The following is a 15,739-nucleotide window of genomic DNA, read 5'->3' as shown; positions in this document are numbered from 1 at the left end:
TTTTGTATTCCGTACATCCGGGTGCTAATTGTAATCGGGGTCAAAGGTGAAATGAATGATGGGGTCTGGTGTCCTTAGAAGAGGCCTTGCAAACGTAAGCGTATTAAAGTAGTGGTATCAGACTGAAGTGACTGACTCGATGATAAACATGTTTCTGCGAAGAATTTCATGACAAGACTTGTGGCTTTAGCGACATCCACAAATAGTGAATGTGGAAACTCAACCGTCTACTGTTGAGTAAAGCTCATTGTGCGTATACTAAAATACATACACTATATTTGGTTTATTCCATTGAACAGCTGGAAGGGTTTTGTACATGATTTGCCATCGGCCAGGATGTACCTGTATGTATGGCCCAGGTGGCACTGGTGGGAGGAATGGGAGGGGGGAGGGACTGTACTAGCAGGCAATTGAATCCTTATTTTAGGGGGTTTGTAGGGGACCCCCAGTTTATTGTCATGTTTAATCTTGTAAAACAGGTCAGTCCTCCAAACCCAAAGGCATTGTCCTCTTTATTGCGCTGACTCTACTTACCATATACAATTCGATTTGAATCAATTCGAATTTCCAAAACATACGTCATGTGTACATGTAGGCCTAGCTACAACTTACACTGATATGTGCCTAGCCTAGTCCAGATAGACTCCTGTATCTTTGCACTTCTGTCAGGAAGTTTAAGAAGTTGAAACTTAATGAGAATAGTGCTACATCCAGCAATGCTGTCTGGGTTTTGGCACAGCTTTCTTGGTTTGGCTAATTATAGATTTTTTCAGCATGCCCTAATTTGAGATATGATAAAAACAAGAATGAATCCATTTCAGTGCGTGAGATTACCTTCTGTGACTCATTGTCAAGGCTTTACAACATTTGTATATCCACTACAGGAATCATGATTTTCTTGTACGTGTATGCATATACTTTGTAGCATTTCATCCCTCGTAATTCATATACTTTACATACATTCTTTACATTGGGCATGATGAGTCACTCTGTACTGTTGGTTGATCTCGATGGGATCATTTGATTGTGCAGCATCTACTGATCATCTTTTAATTTACAGTTGTGGAAGATTATTTGATGTGGAAAAATATATAAAGTCTGAGATTTGCTGCAGGATCAACAGGTAAGTGCGTCACCTTACCATGAACCAGTCATGCAGATCAACCAAATGCACAATCACTTTAAAGATTTGTTGTTCACTTTTCGGTCTCCTTTCCCCCCTTCCAAAAAAAAAAAGAACTAGCCAGCAATCCACTGAAGTGCACCGTCTGTTTCCTGGATGCAAAGTTTGGTGAGACGTCTGCTGCAGCAACAGAGAGAACGCGACCATTTTAGCCCAGAGTCACACCTTGGGGACAGCAGCGGCAGAAGTTGGAGTCACACCAGCCAGAGTGCCATGAACCACTTCTCAGCCGAGAAGCTGGAGGAGATTCGGCAGCAGATGGCGCTGCATCGGAAGAACTTGCTGTGCATCTGCAGGCAGGTTGCAGTTTTGTTTGTTTTGTTTTAATGGGTGCGATGATCAAGCACAATGCAAAACATACCATGATGCTGAGGTCAGGGTGCAGTATGAATCTTGATGTCTATCAGGAACTTGAGCTGCTTAGTAATGGAAGCAGTTTGGCAGGCATGTATGTGTGGCCTTGGTTTTTAGCTCTACGTTGTCCACATGCCAAGCATGTGCATTGGGTTTTATCGCTCTCCCGTTTACAGCTCTGTGCTCTACAGCTTTTCTATTTTTTTCTTAGAGGAGCAGTATTTAGTTTTTTTTCCCACAAAGATTTGTTCATAAATTTGACCTTTTGTCACTTAAACAAAGTATTTTTCTACGTAATGGATATGACTGTGCAGTTTTGTATCTGACAATTGTAATTGTTTTGTAATTGCCAAATAAACTTGAGAAAGTGATTTCATTTTTCTTTGACTTACAATGCAGATTAGCAATAAGAAGCCTAGTTGAGAAAGCACATTCAGAAGGTGTGGATGATTCCTGTGATGAGTTTAAGAATCTTGCAACAATATTGGAGCACATCTTGAGTCACAGACTCAAAGGTAAAAATCACAGAATCAGAGGTCAAAATCACAGACTCAGTCACAAGACTCGAAGTTGAAACTCGCAGACTTGGTCACAGATTCAGGGTCATAATCACAGATTCGGAGGTCAAGGTCACAGACTGGGTCATAGGCCCGGCATATAAATCACAGTATTACACAGTGCACAAACTTGGTAATGGACTTTTAAGGTAAACAATGAACTACAGTATGTTTAATGAGAAGAGGACCAGTGGTCCATATAGGGGGGTGCAAAAATACACCTGATGTGACTTAGCTTGTAACAGGTAACATGCAACATCACATGCTTCAAGGAGTTTGGATGAATGAGAATGGTTGTAACATTTTGTCTGAGATGCCATTTGTTGGTAAACACCGCTGCATTTACCTGGTTTTTTTTTTTTTTTTTTTTTTTTTTACAACACCAACTGTTTTAACGTGTTGCTTACACAGGCCAGATTTCCTGGTTTGGGCTGGAGGAGCCCAGGGAATTCTGGGATTTCATCAGCGTGGTGTGTAGTTCGCTCCCCCATAACTGCATTGATAACATTACCAACATGGAGGATGCGAAGAAACCCAAGGCCAAGGTACGACTACGTCTTACCACAGTCCAGATTTTTTTCTATAGTTCTGTAACTATCCAGGTGTGCTCTTACATTGCGCTTACTGGTGACAAATAGCACATGCAAACCCAACCTTACAACTGAGTCGCAAGTCACAAGAGCCACATTTGACCTATTTAAAACAAACCCTGAAACTTTCCACCCTCGTAATGTTAATTTTTCGGGATCAGGATGTCAAAGAAGTACTACACCAAAACAAAGAGCTTAGTTGGGCTTTGCAAATGCAAACTAAAACTTGCTGGGGAAAATGGCCTTGGGGCTCATTTGATAGAGTTTATTAAGAGGTGGGAACCTTTTTTTCATTATCCTAGCAACAATCTTCCTTCAGGGAAACCTGGTCTTGTTCACATGCTTGCTTGTTTTGCCGTGGCAAGTCTTTAGCGTAGTGGTTTGGGCCACGTTTAGTTGTCGCCCTGTCAGTAACTTCTAGTTCCTCCTAGAGTAGGTAGCGATGTGCAAGACACAGTTGGTGATATTCCTGTATGTTTTAATGATTGCCTCAAATCGTCGCTTACAAAAACCACTTCACAATGAATTCTGCATGTAGTGCAGCGTGGCATCTATATTCAATCCCAAACTTGAGTGGTTCCCATTAACCCTAACCCCCTAGGCTCCTGCACTAGAAAGCATACTGAACCTCACAAAATCCAACAGGTTCATGTACTCGTCTATGTACTTGTACATGCAGGTTAGTGTACCAAACCTGATAAACTCCAACAGAATGAGCCCGTTGGAGTTTGAGTGATATGGTATGGATGGGTCTATGCAGTTTAGGATGACTTGCATTGAACAGTACCAAACCTGACAAAATCAAGCATAGTCCAACAATTGGTATAGCAAGTCAGACACTGCACACAATGACTCCTGTGTGTCCCAACTCACACAGAATCCAACACCATCTCCCTGGGCCTTTCATCCCAAGTCTCACAAAATTCAACAGCAGGTTCCTAAGGTACGGTACCAAACCTGCCAAAACCTGCCAAAACCTGCTGTTGGAGTATGGCAGGTTTTGGGCAGTTAGGGTTAAAGTTGTACCCACAGGGGCTCATATTAGTCAACAGAAATTGAATGTGTGAGGTACCCTCAAGTGGCCTTGGGCCACAGGCCGGCTTTGTTGGAAATACTTCTCTGCAACATCATCTCAGAGCATGAAAGAAAAGCGACAGTGTAGTAAGAAATGTCGCTCACATCTTAAATGAATGACCACCCAGGGTCAGCACTTAGGAAGTGCCAATTTGTAAAGGGTAGTGGTTGTGGTGTCTTGTCATTTAAAAAGTCGATTTTTTAAATACAAGTAATATCGCGCCAGGAACAAGTGCAATGTGGAAATAATATCATCAACAAGTGGTTGAAGTGCCTCGTACGAGGCAGGAAATTCACCCACATATTTATAAGATCCACATAACCGCATTTCAGTCTAAAGTTTAATTATGTCCCTCCTATTTTTTTTTTTTTTTGATTTTAATAACAGACGTATACATGTATTATGGATGTCAAAATCTGGCTTTAGAAAACTGATAAGCTAATTTAGAAAATAGGCCAGAAAGTTACTGATGTTTTTTCCTTGTAGAAGTTGTCGTCTAGCTGAAAAGTCCTGACTGTGATAACTTCAAATACGAAATTTCCATGTCTCGTTCATATGGCTTAGCATACCAAAGGTTTAGCTTTTTTGCAAAGCACTAAAGATAAAAATGAAACTCACGTCTGAAATGCGTTGTGAGAGATGTTATGCCAATTATCCAAATAAATTTATTACAGAGGTACATTTATGTGTACATGTATGTGCATTATCTTTGAACCTGTTACTGGAAAGAATATTACTCTGCTGACATCCATGCATGTTCGTAGTGCTTAGTGGATTAAAATTTGTACAAATGCTTTGAGCATTCACAGGAAGGTTTCGTTTGACGGTGCATTTTCTTACTCATAGCAATGTGGGTCCGAGTTACGTTCCTGCTGTCTGGTCCCATTTCCTCCTTGGCGAGGAGGGAGGAAAAAGAAATCAGTGGTATAGGATGCATCACAGTTCAGAAACGTTTGGCCTGTCCGACCTAAAGTCTGCCCAGGGCATAGAGAGTTTAGTCGTGAACTGTTGCCTGCCCAGTATGCGTGAAGCTGTGAGAAGTGACTAAACTAGGGTACCGGATCACCGTGTAGTTCCCTGGAGTCAACACCCCCTCTTTCCCCTCCTCCCCTACCCCTTCTTGCTCCGGAATACGTATCTGCCTGGTCATACATGTATGATCTTAAACTGGGGGATGGGGTAGGGGGTTGGTTGAGGTCAAGAGGAGTTCTGGTGGAACTGGTGAAATGACACTAACCCTCGCGGTGGCCAGAAACTGTGCCTTGAAGAGGGGAGGGAGCTCACAAGATTTTGCCCGATCAGAAACACTGATAGTTCAAGTGACCAGGGGGTATATACAGTTAATTGGTTAGCGATTACTTTAAGCAGAAAAATCCTGCCAAGTGGAACTGCATGCAAAGCGTAATTGTTGGGGACGTGGCGTCATTGAAGCCTCCAAACAGTCCCCGTACAGGTACATTGGCATTTGATGCCCCACCAAAGAGCCTACTTTTCACAATCACATTTGACATATCGCACAGTTAATCATAAATTACAAAAATACAAAATGTAAATAAAATACAGAAATTCCTACATGTACTTCAGTTGCAACTATCAAAAAATGTCTGAACTGCAGTGTCTTTATGCATCAGGACTGTATACTTCCGTCTACACGTATGTTTTTACAATGTTTTTCCTGTTAACGGACATGTACATGTAGCCAGTCCATGGTATGGACCTTTTGTTTGCCATGTCACAGTCATAGTGTTTGGCCAACCAGTCCTTGCCAAAATGTGGCCGGCCGTCGGTACAAAAACAAAAGAAACATTTACAAAGTGTTCAGAAATCTTGCGCAGGTCTTAAAACTCTAAAATATGTACGTTATTCTACTTTGCCTACTGATGAAAAATCTGTCTTTTTAACTCATACGGAACAGGTATCAAAGGCAGGTTCATTCTGGTACTTGTAATGTAATTCAGTCAAACATAGAAGTAAAAGAATTTAATTGTCATAAAACATATTCATAAAACTCGCTTGAGTTGAAATATTTATTTTTGCATACATTCTCATGGATGAATGTATTTTAATTTTGCATTTGTGTTTGCTTTCGTGCCATGTGTGAACGTCCTGAAAACTTTCACTGTCCATATAAAATGGCAGTCAGTGTTTGTGAACAAACGAAAAGGTCTACACTTTCTGTGTCACTCTGCTGTACGTGTTTGTGTAAACCATTTCTGCTTAATACAAATGATGAAACTGTAATGAGAATGTCTACCTGAGATCAAGGAGCAAAGAAATGTTAACGCAAAACACATGCTCATGTTGGAAATGACTTTTACAGCCGTGGTGTTGTTTTGCTTGTGCATGCTTGCATGTATAGACTCTCGCTGTTTCACTGATACTTAAAACAAACTCTGATGCCATGGTTAGCAAGGTTTGTGCAGTACATGCACATTTTGCAACATTTTACTGGACCTAGCTTATCCTGATAGCCCCCTTTAATGGTGGAGAGTATTACGTTAAGTTCTGTTCTGAGCGACTCACAGGATAGTCTCCACACAATAGTTACCACAACGTAATGTTTTCACGAGGACAATGATAATTTTACCATGGCCACCGGCTTTGTCCACAGTAGGAAACGTTTGGGCTAAAAGCAAAGCTGTAAAAATGGTCCATGCAGTAGTGTACATCGTATCTAATTTACATTGAGAGAAATGTGACGAAGCAAGTGAGCAGCACCTTCAAAACCATTGATGGCTTAAAAACCTTGATGGCTGATTCATTTGGAAATATCACTTTCAGTAATTTTAATTTAGGATTAAATTACACGTATTTCAAACTTGGCAGTTTATTCGGAAATGGGAGGATTTAAATTTTTCACTAACAAGGCAGAGACATGGGCAGTGGGGTTATGGTTTCCATATAATTCTTTAAACATTTGTTTTTATTGTTTGTACAGAGATGTTTTTGTTTACTGAGGTCATTTATTTTCTGGTTTTACTCAAATAGGGAAGAGCTTGGATTCGCTCAGCTTTGATGGAAAAGCGCTTAGCAGAGTATATCCAGCACACCCTGAAAAATGAGAAAGCAATGAAGTAAGCTGTAAACAAGGGTGATTATGGAAGATGCTGACCGTGATTAGTTTGAGAGAGAGAAACAGGAAGTTTCAAAAACTGGTTTATCATTTGGGTAGTTTTCATTCTCTTTGGGTAGATTTTAGTTCAGCTGTCATTTGGGCAGGTGTAGTCTCCCTCATTTTCCAGACCTTAGTTCTAGCTCAGTTCATGACTCTCTTTGCCTGTTTGCACAGAGTCAGAATAGACTCGAAAAGCAATGTCTGCAAAGTTGAGCCTTGATGGTTTCCATGGACAAATTTGTGCTCACAGGATTTTTTTATTTGCTAAAAGAATCAAGTTTCTGAACTAAAGACAAGGTGTCGGAATGTTAGTGTAAAGTTTTGCTGATTCAATCCAACAAGATTCCATAGAATCCTAGATAGATAGATTCCATAGTGTCCTGACCAATCGGCTGTAGCCACGGCTATGGCAGGTGGCTATGATCGCAAGCCAGTGGCTTTCATTAGCATGTGTTATTTCAAGCTGCAGCCACAACTTACAGGCATGGCTTCATTTTCACTGCAAGGTTTAGAATCAGAGGTCCTCAGCTAGTGACTTTCATGTTCCCGTTTTTTATGCTTCCTTGCAGAGCATTCTTTGCGGAAGGTGCCTTTATGCGTGCAGAGGAAGCACAGGTGGTTGCTAGGGAGTTGGAGAAGCTGAATACCATTGACTTCAGGTAGGAGTGATCAAAGACAAACCCAAAGAATTCCAGGGACTTCTGAGAGGGAGAGAGCCTTTTTGTCACAAGGACCGAGATCCAGTATGGTTGACACCTTGCTCGCATGCTACCAGTGGTGTTTAACTATCAATACCACAGAAGACAAGCATGGGCCAGGCAAGGCCGTTTGCTTGCGGAGGTCACTTTGAAAAGGGGAAGGAGGGGTCAACACTATCTTTTCATTGCAACACTGTTCAAAGGGGACAGTATCGGACAACAGAGCACACTGCTCATATGGCTGTGTAATTTCTGACATTCGGTGGAACACCAGCAAAAGTCAACGTGTAAAGAGTACACTCATGTAAAAGGGCACATATAGGGATAGAAGGGTAGTAGTTATAAAATATTGGGGGCTGAGTGCCTTATATCTCCCTGGATACTTTACCAGTGACAAAACAGTGTGTTTAATATTGCCCATGTAAGTAAAGCAGTGTAACACTTCCTTAGACTAAGCACAGGATGTTGCTACAGGGAACCAGCAATCAAGGACAGGAAGAATCTTGTGTTTACTTTGTCTGTCCTCAGTGGTCGGGTTAAACAAGTACACTGGCACGGTATACTGGTTCCCACGTGTTTGACATAGAGAATGCATTTCATATGGACATGGGTCATTCCATGAGGTTGGGGCACAATTTGTGACGGTGTCCCTGTTACATACTGTAGGTAACTTTTACCACCTGTCATGACCTGTAGAGAAGGTCCTTTACTCTGTCAAAATAACACACACCTCTGTATTCAGCCTTGCAAGATGTATAACAATGTCAGTTTGGAATCCACAGGCAGGAAAATAAAGTTCATTTTTACGGAACCCATGTAACAATTGACACCGTCACAAATTGTGCCCGAACCTCATGGAATGACCCACATATGAAACATGTCGTTCCCATGTGCTCAGCACCATTCACATTCAAGGGGATGACCCAGTATCTCTCCTCATAACTTCCGAGGAGGTATTTGTGCACAGGTGCAGTAACAGTCGCTACTGTATACCGTGCACCCAGTCATTGAGATTAAAAGAATCTGGCAGAAATGTAAGTAATGCGGGGCTCAGAACTGATTTTTTAATGCACTGTGCATTGAGGCAATACTGTTGAAAGGCACTAAGTCTGTTTCGTTTTCAAGCTTCTTTAACTCACACTTTTTTTTTCACTTACAGTTCGTGTCTCAAAGGGGAGAAGCTTGAGACTGGTGTTGCCCATGTCATTGACTACGCGTCGTATCTTCAGATTCTCTTGAGGCAGGAAATGAAGTTATTTCTTTTGTATCCTGCGGTGTTTTGTAAATAAATTATGTCATTGCATTTGCTTCAGAAACTGAAATAAAAAAATTGCACTTTTGAAATAAGGGATCATAGTTTTGGGTTTATGTCATGAAAGTTCTTTTCTTGAGCCTGCAGATTGTCGTCACATTTTGAACATGTTTTTTTCTTTACAGAGACAAAGAAACCTCCCCAACTGCTGACCACTCTCAGGGTGCAACATCAGAGAACAACGGGACTGACAGGCCAACGGCAAGCCACAGTCTTAGCCACAGCCAGGCCAGCGGCACAGCCGATGAGAAATACGCAAGACTGCAGGAGCAGTTCCGAGCTGTCAGCGCTCAAAAGGTATCGTCAACACTGCAAGGCAGACTTGCTTGTGAGCATAGTTGCACATTTGGGGGGAAATCAGGTGGTATATTGGGAATCTTTCCGTGTTCAGAACCTTCAATGCCTTGAACATTTTATTGCAGAGCTGTTCAACAGAAAATAAATTAGGGGAATTTAAGTTCTAAGCTGTTGTTGCCCGGAGCTAAGCCTCTTATGTACATTTTGTAAAATTTGGGCTATTCTTTTCTGTTTGCAAAATGTGCTTGTGCTTAACAAATTTCTTGGCTTTATAAGAAGCTATGTTAATTTGGCAAGCCTGATGTCCCGTGGAAAACTTTGGACAGCTTGGGACATCATGCTGATATCATGCATTTTTATAAGTGCATACAAAGTATGAGCTGTGTAAGTTTACACAGCGTTGTGGGAGTTGATTTATCCATACTTATTTAAATCAAATTTGAAGCGATTTTTATATTGCAACATGAAACGTTGTGTATGTATTTCATCTGGAATCCATGCCTGAACCGATTAGTCGCACAGGGTGAAAACATGACCTCAGTGCAGTGATCTTCTCTAAATGATGTTACGTTCCCTTGCTTGCCTCTGTCGTTTTGCCCCATCTGCCAAAATGTCATCTGCTGAGGTTGAAGATGTTTGTGAATGTTAACCATAGAGCACACTAGTGTACCATTTTCCTCTTAAGATTGTGTTTGCGTCTGCTTGGGTATCTGTCTCATATTGCTGTTCTTCTGAGTTGTTGCGACAAAAATGCTTATGTATTTAGTCTGTCTTCTGCGCTTTCAACTGTAACTCTACTTTTGACCCAATGCCCTGTTTACATCACCTTCAGGAGTATTTAGAAGATACTATGCAACAGAAAGATCGCCAGCTCTCCAGTAGCAAAAAAGAATGCAAACACTTACAGCAGGCCTTGAAGCATACGGATCAGATGGCTCGACAAGAACACCAACAACTCCAAAGGACAATCATGCAACTGCAGGCTAAAGTGTAAGTCAGGATCTAGTCAACTATCCTTGCAGGTTCATGACATATGTTTGAATTGTCTCTTTTCCTTTTTTTTTCCCCCTTGTTAATGAGTGAAAAGAAGCACCGCTATACTCCAAGTAGGAACAAGAGAGGGCATATTTTTACCCAGCGCATGCGTTCACCGGATTATGCACTGAGCATGTACAACCAGTCTTTGTGGGAAAGCATGGTCCTCGCTTGTGCACTGGACTTGAGCACAAGCTCGGTTGAAAAACTTTCCGCGAGCTTGTTGCTTCTCTATTGGTGAGGGGTGCAATTCATCTGGGGGTGGACATGACATTGTTTTGGGCATGTGACAACATACTGTCAACGCCTTGGAAAAGTGGCCATACCATGAGAATAGTGTGTCCAATTTTCATAAAGTTGGTGTCAAAATAACAATGCATCAGTGTACAAAACTCCAGAATGCTCCTTGTGAGAATGCAGCTGGGGAAATGTGTGAGGGGAGGCAGATTTCCCCTCCCCTTCCCATTTTTTTGAGGTTAAGGAAGTTCGATATGTTTTTGTTTTCCTGCAACTCAGAGCCGAGCTCGAGGAAGCCAGGCAGATGGCTCGCGTCAGCCTGGAGAAACACCTGATCAAGGGTCAGTGGAGTCCCCCCATTGTTGGGTCAGAGGGGGCCACGTCCCACTTGGATCTTCTGGACCAGACAGAGACCATCTCACTGGACAATCTCCACCTGGCATTGCTTCCAAATGAATCCAACGAAATGCCTTCTCCAGATGGGTAGGTATCTGGTGAAGCCACTGGACCATAGTATTGAGGGACAGTAATTGTCCTGATGGAAAATTCAAGTACTACCGTCAAATTAGTAGCCCTTGGTGCAAGCCTGGGCTAAACATACAAATAGAAACAAAACAACTGCATTCACTGCTAGTAAAATTCTTGGCAGATCCATTGGCAGAAATAAAGTCCTTTAGTTTCCTTCCCAGATCAAAATTTAAAATTATTAAATCACATTTTCCTCACTCTTTCGTATGAGAGAGTACAATTGAAATAAAGCAGAAGTTTTCTCGCCAGTGCCCCACTTTTCTGTGAAGAGAATGACCATCTAGCTTGTAAAGGAAATTAAATTGGAGTCAATGTGCAAGATGTTTTGCTTGGCGATATTTTCCAGAGAGAGTCTGAGACTTTTGGACTTATTCAATTCCAGATTGGATGCTTCATTTCTCGTATCCCTAAGCAACACACGTGCCCCAGCCGGCCCAGTGAGCTTGGATGTGTGAGGGACAGTAACACAGGGATTCATTTGGCATAATCTTTGGTTGCATTTCTAGCTGTTTGGTGTAGTTTTACAAGTGGTGCATATCTAGAGAAGCTCAAATCCTAAATGTTCTTCGCATGGAAAGTATGGAAACAGAACGGGAGTTTGAAGTAACGGGAAATCACTTCTCTCGCTGCTGTGTTGTTAATCTACAGGGAGAGTGTTCAGAGTCTGGACCAATCTTACAGCAGCCGACAGTGCGACAGTCCCAGCCCGACATCTGGCACTTCTAGTGCCTCCCTGTACGTCCGCTCTGACAGTGACAAGAGCGGAGTAACAGGTCAGAGGTCAATTCACAAAGACAAGGAGGAAACACAGAGTTTGGTTCCCCTGGCAGGGTCGTTCACCTCCCAGGTAGGTTAACTCCCCCCACCCAGACCCACGTGACCTGAGGCCCTCTGTAGGTCACAAAATAGCCCTTTGGTGGGGGACAGCATGATTAATGAGTCTACCTCCCAGTACCACCCCACTTGAGTTACAGCCACTGTGGCCTCCCTGAATTGCCAGCCACATTTCAGGCCTGTTCATACATTCCACAGATGTGACCATGAAGACAATTTTGGCATCAAGAAATATTTGCAGTTCAATTTGTTGAACTTGAAATGTTTTAAACTTTTGCAAATTCCAAGGAACAAGGACGTTCATTATGGAGTTTGATATCACGAACTTAGGTGGGCAAAATTTGTAAAGTTAAAATGCATTCAATTCGTGTGAATGTGCAAGGCAAATGTTGGTCATTGGACATAAAATTCCCAACAAACTAACATTCATCGCAAGTATGAACCAGCTTCTGGTTTGTACATGTCACGCGTCTGTGCAGCAGTTCTCATCTTGTGTGCTTGCCCCATGTCAGACATTACCATCCGTTCAAAACTGAGCTATTCAGTATAATGTCTGGTATCTAGAGTGCATTTCTTGTCTCACCAGGATCACACTTTCCCATTCAAATTGAACTCCCCAGACTGCCAAACTCGTTTCCTCATGGTCAGGGGCAAATGCAATGTATCAGCAATGTTTAGTTGTGAAGTGGTCTAGTGTCTGCTTTGTTAAGTTTCACCCGTTGTTGCAGTGCGATTGCTGATAACCCTGTCGTACATTACTGGGCAAGAACGTGTGATAAAGCAACAGTACCTGCAGTCTGTTAAGATATTACACAGCATTAAAACGAGTCGGTGTACCAGATGTTAAATCGAGCTCACACAAAGCACATGTCATTAGCAAAATTACATGTTTGCAAAAATTGCAACACATTTCCAAAGTTTTCAGCTTTGCCTTCAATTCTGGCTCTGCTGATTTATGCCCCCAGGATCTTCGAGTTTCTAGCTCCGTAAAAAGTCATGTTTTGTGCGAGAAACATTAAACTGAAGCAAGATGTCAGTCGAGCACTTGGTTGACGGAATCATGCCCCCCAAAATGGAGGATTGCTTTCACGTCAGACAGTGCTACCCGGTGCTTTCCCATGCTCTGCCCATGAACTCTCAAAATGCATGCACCATGTCCTCACGACGTCTTCTTGTGTCTCTCTTTCCTTCTTCCACTTCCTTCTCTGCCCTCCTCATCTTGTCTGGTTAGATGAGCGTTAAGTCGACAGAAACCTCCAGTTCTGGCATGCTCGACTCTGACACCCACACCCCGTACCTCTATGTAAGTTGTTTGTTCCGACCTCCATCTGGCTTTCAGAAATTGTCACAGATCCTCTCTCTTTTCCATTCTTTGTGTGTGGTGTTTTCCAAGGCCCTGTTTTTTGTTCATTTTCAACCATTTGTGACGAAACCTAACAAGCTGAATCCCTTTTTGCCAGAGCTACCTTGGAGTTCAAGGTCTTTTAGAAGTTTCTTGTATAACATAAATCAATAGGCATCCACATTTTTCACCCGCATAATGTCCATTTTCATCGGGACGCAAAAACTGAGGGATCTGTCAAAGCAAACAGCTTGGTTTGCTCTTTCTGACACAAACTAAAAATTATAGTCCGGGTGTGTCTCACCCAATCCACTTTGTGCAGAAATTTTTTCCTTACTTTAAAGGGTTCCCCTAGTGATTTTTCGTAGACACACCTGTGGTCATCTTTTTTACTCTACTTCAATGTGTGAAGGCCTCTCGACATCCTTTGTAGATTTAAGTGTATTGAAAATAGAAGTTTTGAATTATTGGAAATTGTCCAAGCTTCTCTTGACTAAGAGCTCCAAATTGACAACGATCATGTCCGTGGCATTTTCCCAGCAGAAGAAAGTATTGTTCTGACTTTGTCTTTCAGTTTCATTGAGCTTCTGATTGGGTCACATTTTGACATGATTTTCAGACAATTCTGATCAGACTGCCATTTCCGTCCTTGTCTTGCTTTTCATCTCCTCAAATCTGATGGTATGCAAGCACCAGTTGAAATGGCACTTCATTTGTATAAAAAAAAAGATGAAGGAATGGAATAAAAGGAATTTTCAAGGTACTTCAATATTGACAAGAATGAAGACCCAAAAGGACTTGGACATGAAATGTGTGGCACATGAGAGTTACCTGCAAATTTCAATTCAGACCAGCTGTTATTTTCACCAAGCCTGTCAGTATTTCCTGTCACAAAGTATCTTTTTTGTTTAACGACCTGTTCTTTGGCCTTGCAGCGGGTTCGACCCATGTCCCCAGGCTCAGCCAGTTCCGACTCCTGTGTATCATCAGACGTCAACCAGCCCCTTGTTGTCTCGTAGCACAATCGGAACCTTTATCCCTACCCCCAGGGCATACGAAAGACAGTCAGGGGTGGAGCAAGGTTACACAAAATAGGACTTGGGAGGGGGACCTTAGCCGGGAATCTGGTGTAGACATTTAAAACTGACCATGCATAAGGCTAGGAGCCATGACATTCTGGTAAGCCATGTCCGAGTCAAATGACTGCAGATGGGGGGTAACACATGTAAGTCTATGTAAAGTAGCCACAGCCTCTACCTAGTAGTTGCATATATGATTTCCAGCCACAGCTACATCGTTCAGACACTGTCCGGGTCATGATAGAATCCTCCTTTGTGGATTTAATGCACGACCCAACGCCCTGTGGTGAAAAGGTGTTGCTCTTAGTGGAGGACACCTGGGCACCATTTGTGCAGTAGAACGGTTCTCACTGGCCTTCCCGTCTGTGCAGAGCTGGAGTCGTTGTTTGAAAACTGGTTAGCCACACCCTGAAAATAAGGGTTTTTACAATTTGCCCAATGTGTATGCTTTTACTTACATTTGCACAATCAAGTAGTTGCCCAATGTCTACGCACACCCATGCTTAAGTGTTACTTTGCGTATACGAGTGCTACAGTTTTGTTCACATTCAATTGAAAACTTGATTGGTCATACTGTGCATGCACAATGTGATGTCTATTTATAAGCTGGCTCTTGTCAGTAAGCTACACTCCATCTTCTTGTTGGGAAACTATATTTTAACCCTAACCCCCTAGGGTGTATGTAAAATCGTATTGAAATTGGGAGGATTTGGGACTGTTAGGGTTAAAAGATACAAACCCCCCCCCCAATAATTTGTCACTGGTCAGACTTATGTTCCGGAATTGATGCGGCAATGCAGCCTTATTTTTTTTTTGCGCCCTCCTCCAGGGTTGAAAATTGTACTGAAATTCAGATAAGCTCTATCCACGTGCAAAATGCAGACACTCGTTGTCGAGTCATGGGACTAGACCATGATTATAAGCCGACAACAAACAACTTTGTATCCATAGTCTGCTATCATTGTTTAGCATCGATCTCGATCTCTATCGCCCCGAGTAAAAGATCGAGCTTTGCGGTGTGGCAGTAGAGGGTGCTGTTGCAGCTGTTGCAGAGGAAAAAAAAAGATGAACGCGCAGGCTTGAAATCGACGCACACGCTGACCAGAGACGAAAGACTTTTCGAGGGGCCTGAACATAACAGTCGAACTGTAAATTTTCGTTTTTCTTCCCAATCCTAGTCTTTTTTATGATTATCAAGCTTGAATTATGTGGTTGCTGTAGCGTATGAAAATGTGGAGTAAAGGGCAAGCTTTATTGTTTACACATTAGTTGGAATTACCCATCGGTATATATGACATTATAGATACATGTGCACTATTTTACAATGACCTGATTGACTGCATATGATGGATGATCACGTCTGGGTCAGCAAACTTCTGTTTCAAGAATTGCCAATTGTAAACTTATGTGCAATTTATTTTTATTGTTTATCTTGCACAAGGATTTCTGTAAATGATATTAATGAAATCTTTATATTTGACAATTGGACCTTTTGGTTATAAA

General features: G+C 42.1%; 1 protein-coding gene across 6 annotated transcripts; it reads left to right on the top strand.

Moving 5' to 3' along the window:
- Positions 1-106: 106 nt before the first annotated feature.
- Positions 107-15,708, top strand: LOC110987281 (RUN domain-containing protein 3B-like). 6 transcript variants are annotated; one of them, XM_087140467.1, is made up of 14 exons: positions 116-249; positions 1,061-1,123; positions 1,238-1,479; positions 1,937-2,052; positions 2,506-2,639; positions 6,748-6,833; positions 7,444-7,533; positions 8,732-8,812; positions 9,010-9,181; positions 10,014-10,171; positions 10,733-10,936; positions 11,630-11,828; positions 13,047-13,118; positions 14,093-15,708. In XM_087140467.1, the coding sequence occupies exons 3-14, from the start codon at positions 1,280-1,282 to the stop codon at positions 14,174-14,176; spliced, it is 1,596 nt and encodes a 531-aa protein (XP_086996593.1). In that variant the 5' UTR covers positions 116-249; positions 1,061-1,123; positions 1,238-1,279; the 3' UTR covers positions 14,177-15,708. The 6 variants fall into 6 exon arrangements, with proteins under 6 accessions (XP_022105566.2, XP_022105560.2, XP_086996593.1 ...); XM_022249868.2 differs by lacking the exon at positions 1,061-1,123 and having other exon boundaries at positions 108-249; XM_087140468.1 differs by lacking the exon at positions 1,061-1,123 and having other exon boundaries at positions 116-232.
- The last annotated feature ends 31 nt before the right edge of the window (positions 15,709-15,739 follow it).

Source organism: Acanthaster planci, linkage group LG08, assembly GCF_054643075.1.
Source record: "Acanthaster planci isolate LZ-2023a linkage group LG08, COTS_SCS, whole genome shotgun sequence".
NCBI classification, from domain to species: Eukaryota; Metazoa; Echinodermata; class Asteroidea; order Valvatida; family Acanthasteridae; genus Acanthaster; species Acanthaster planci.
This window is presented reverse-complemented; position numbering and strand designations above follow the sequence as displayed.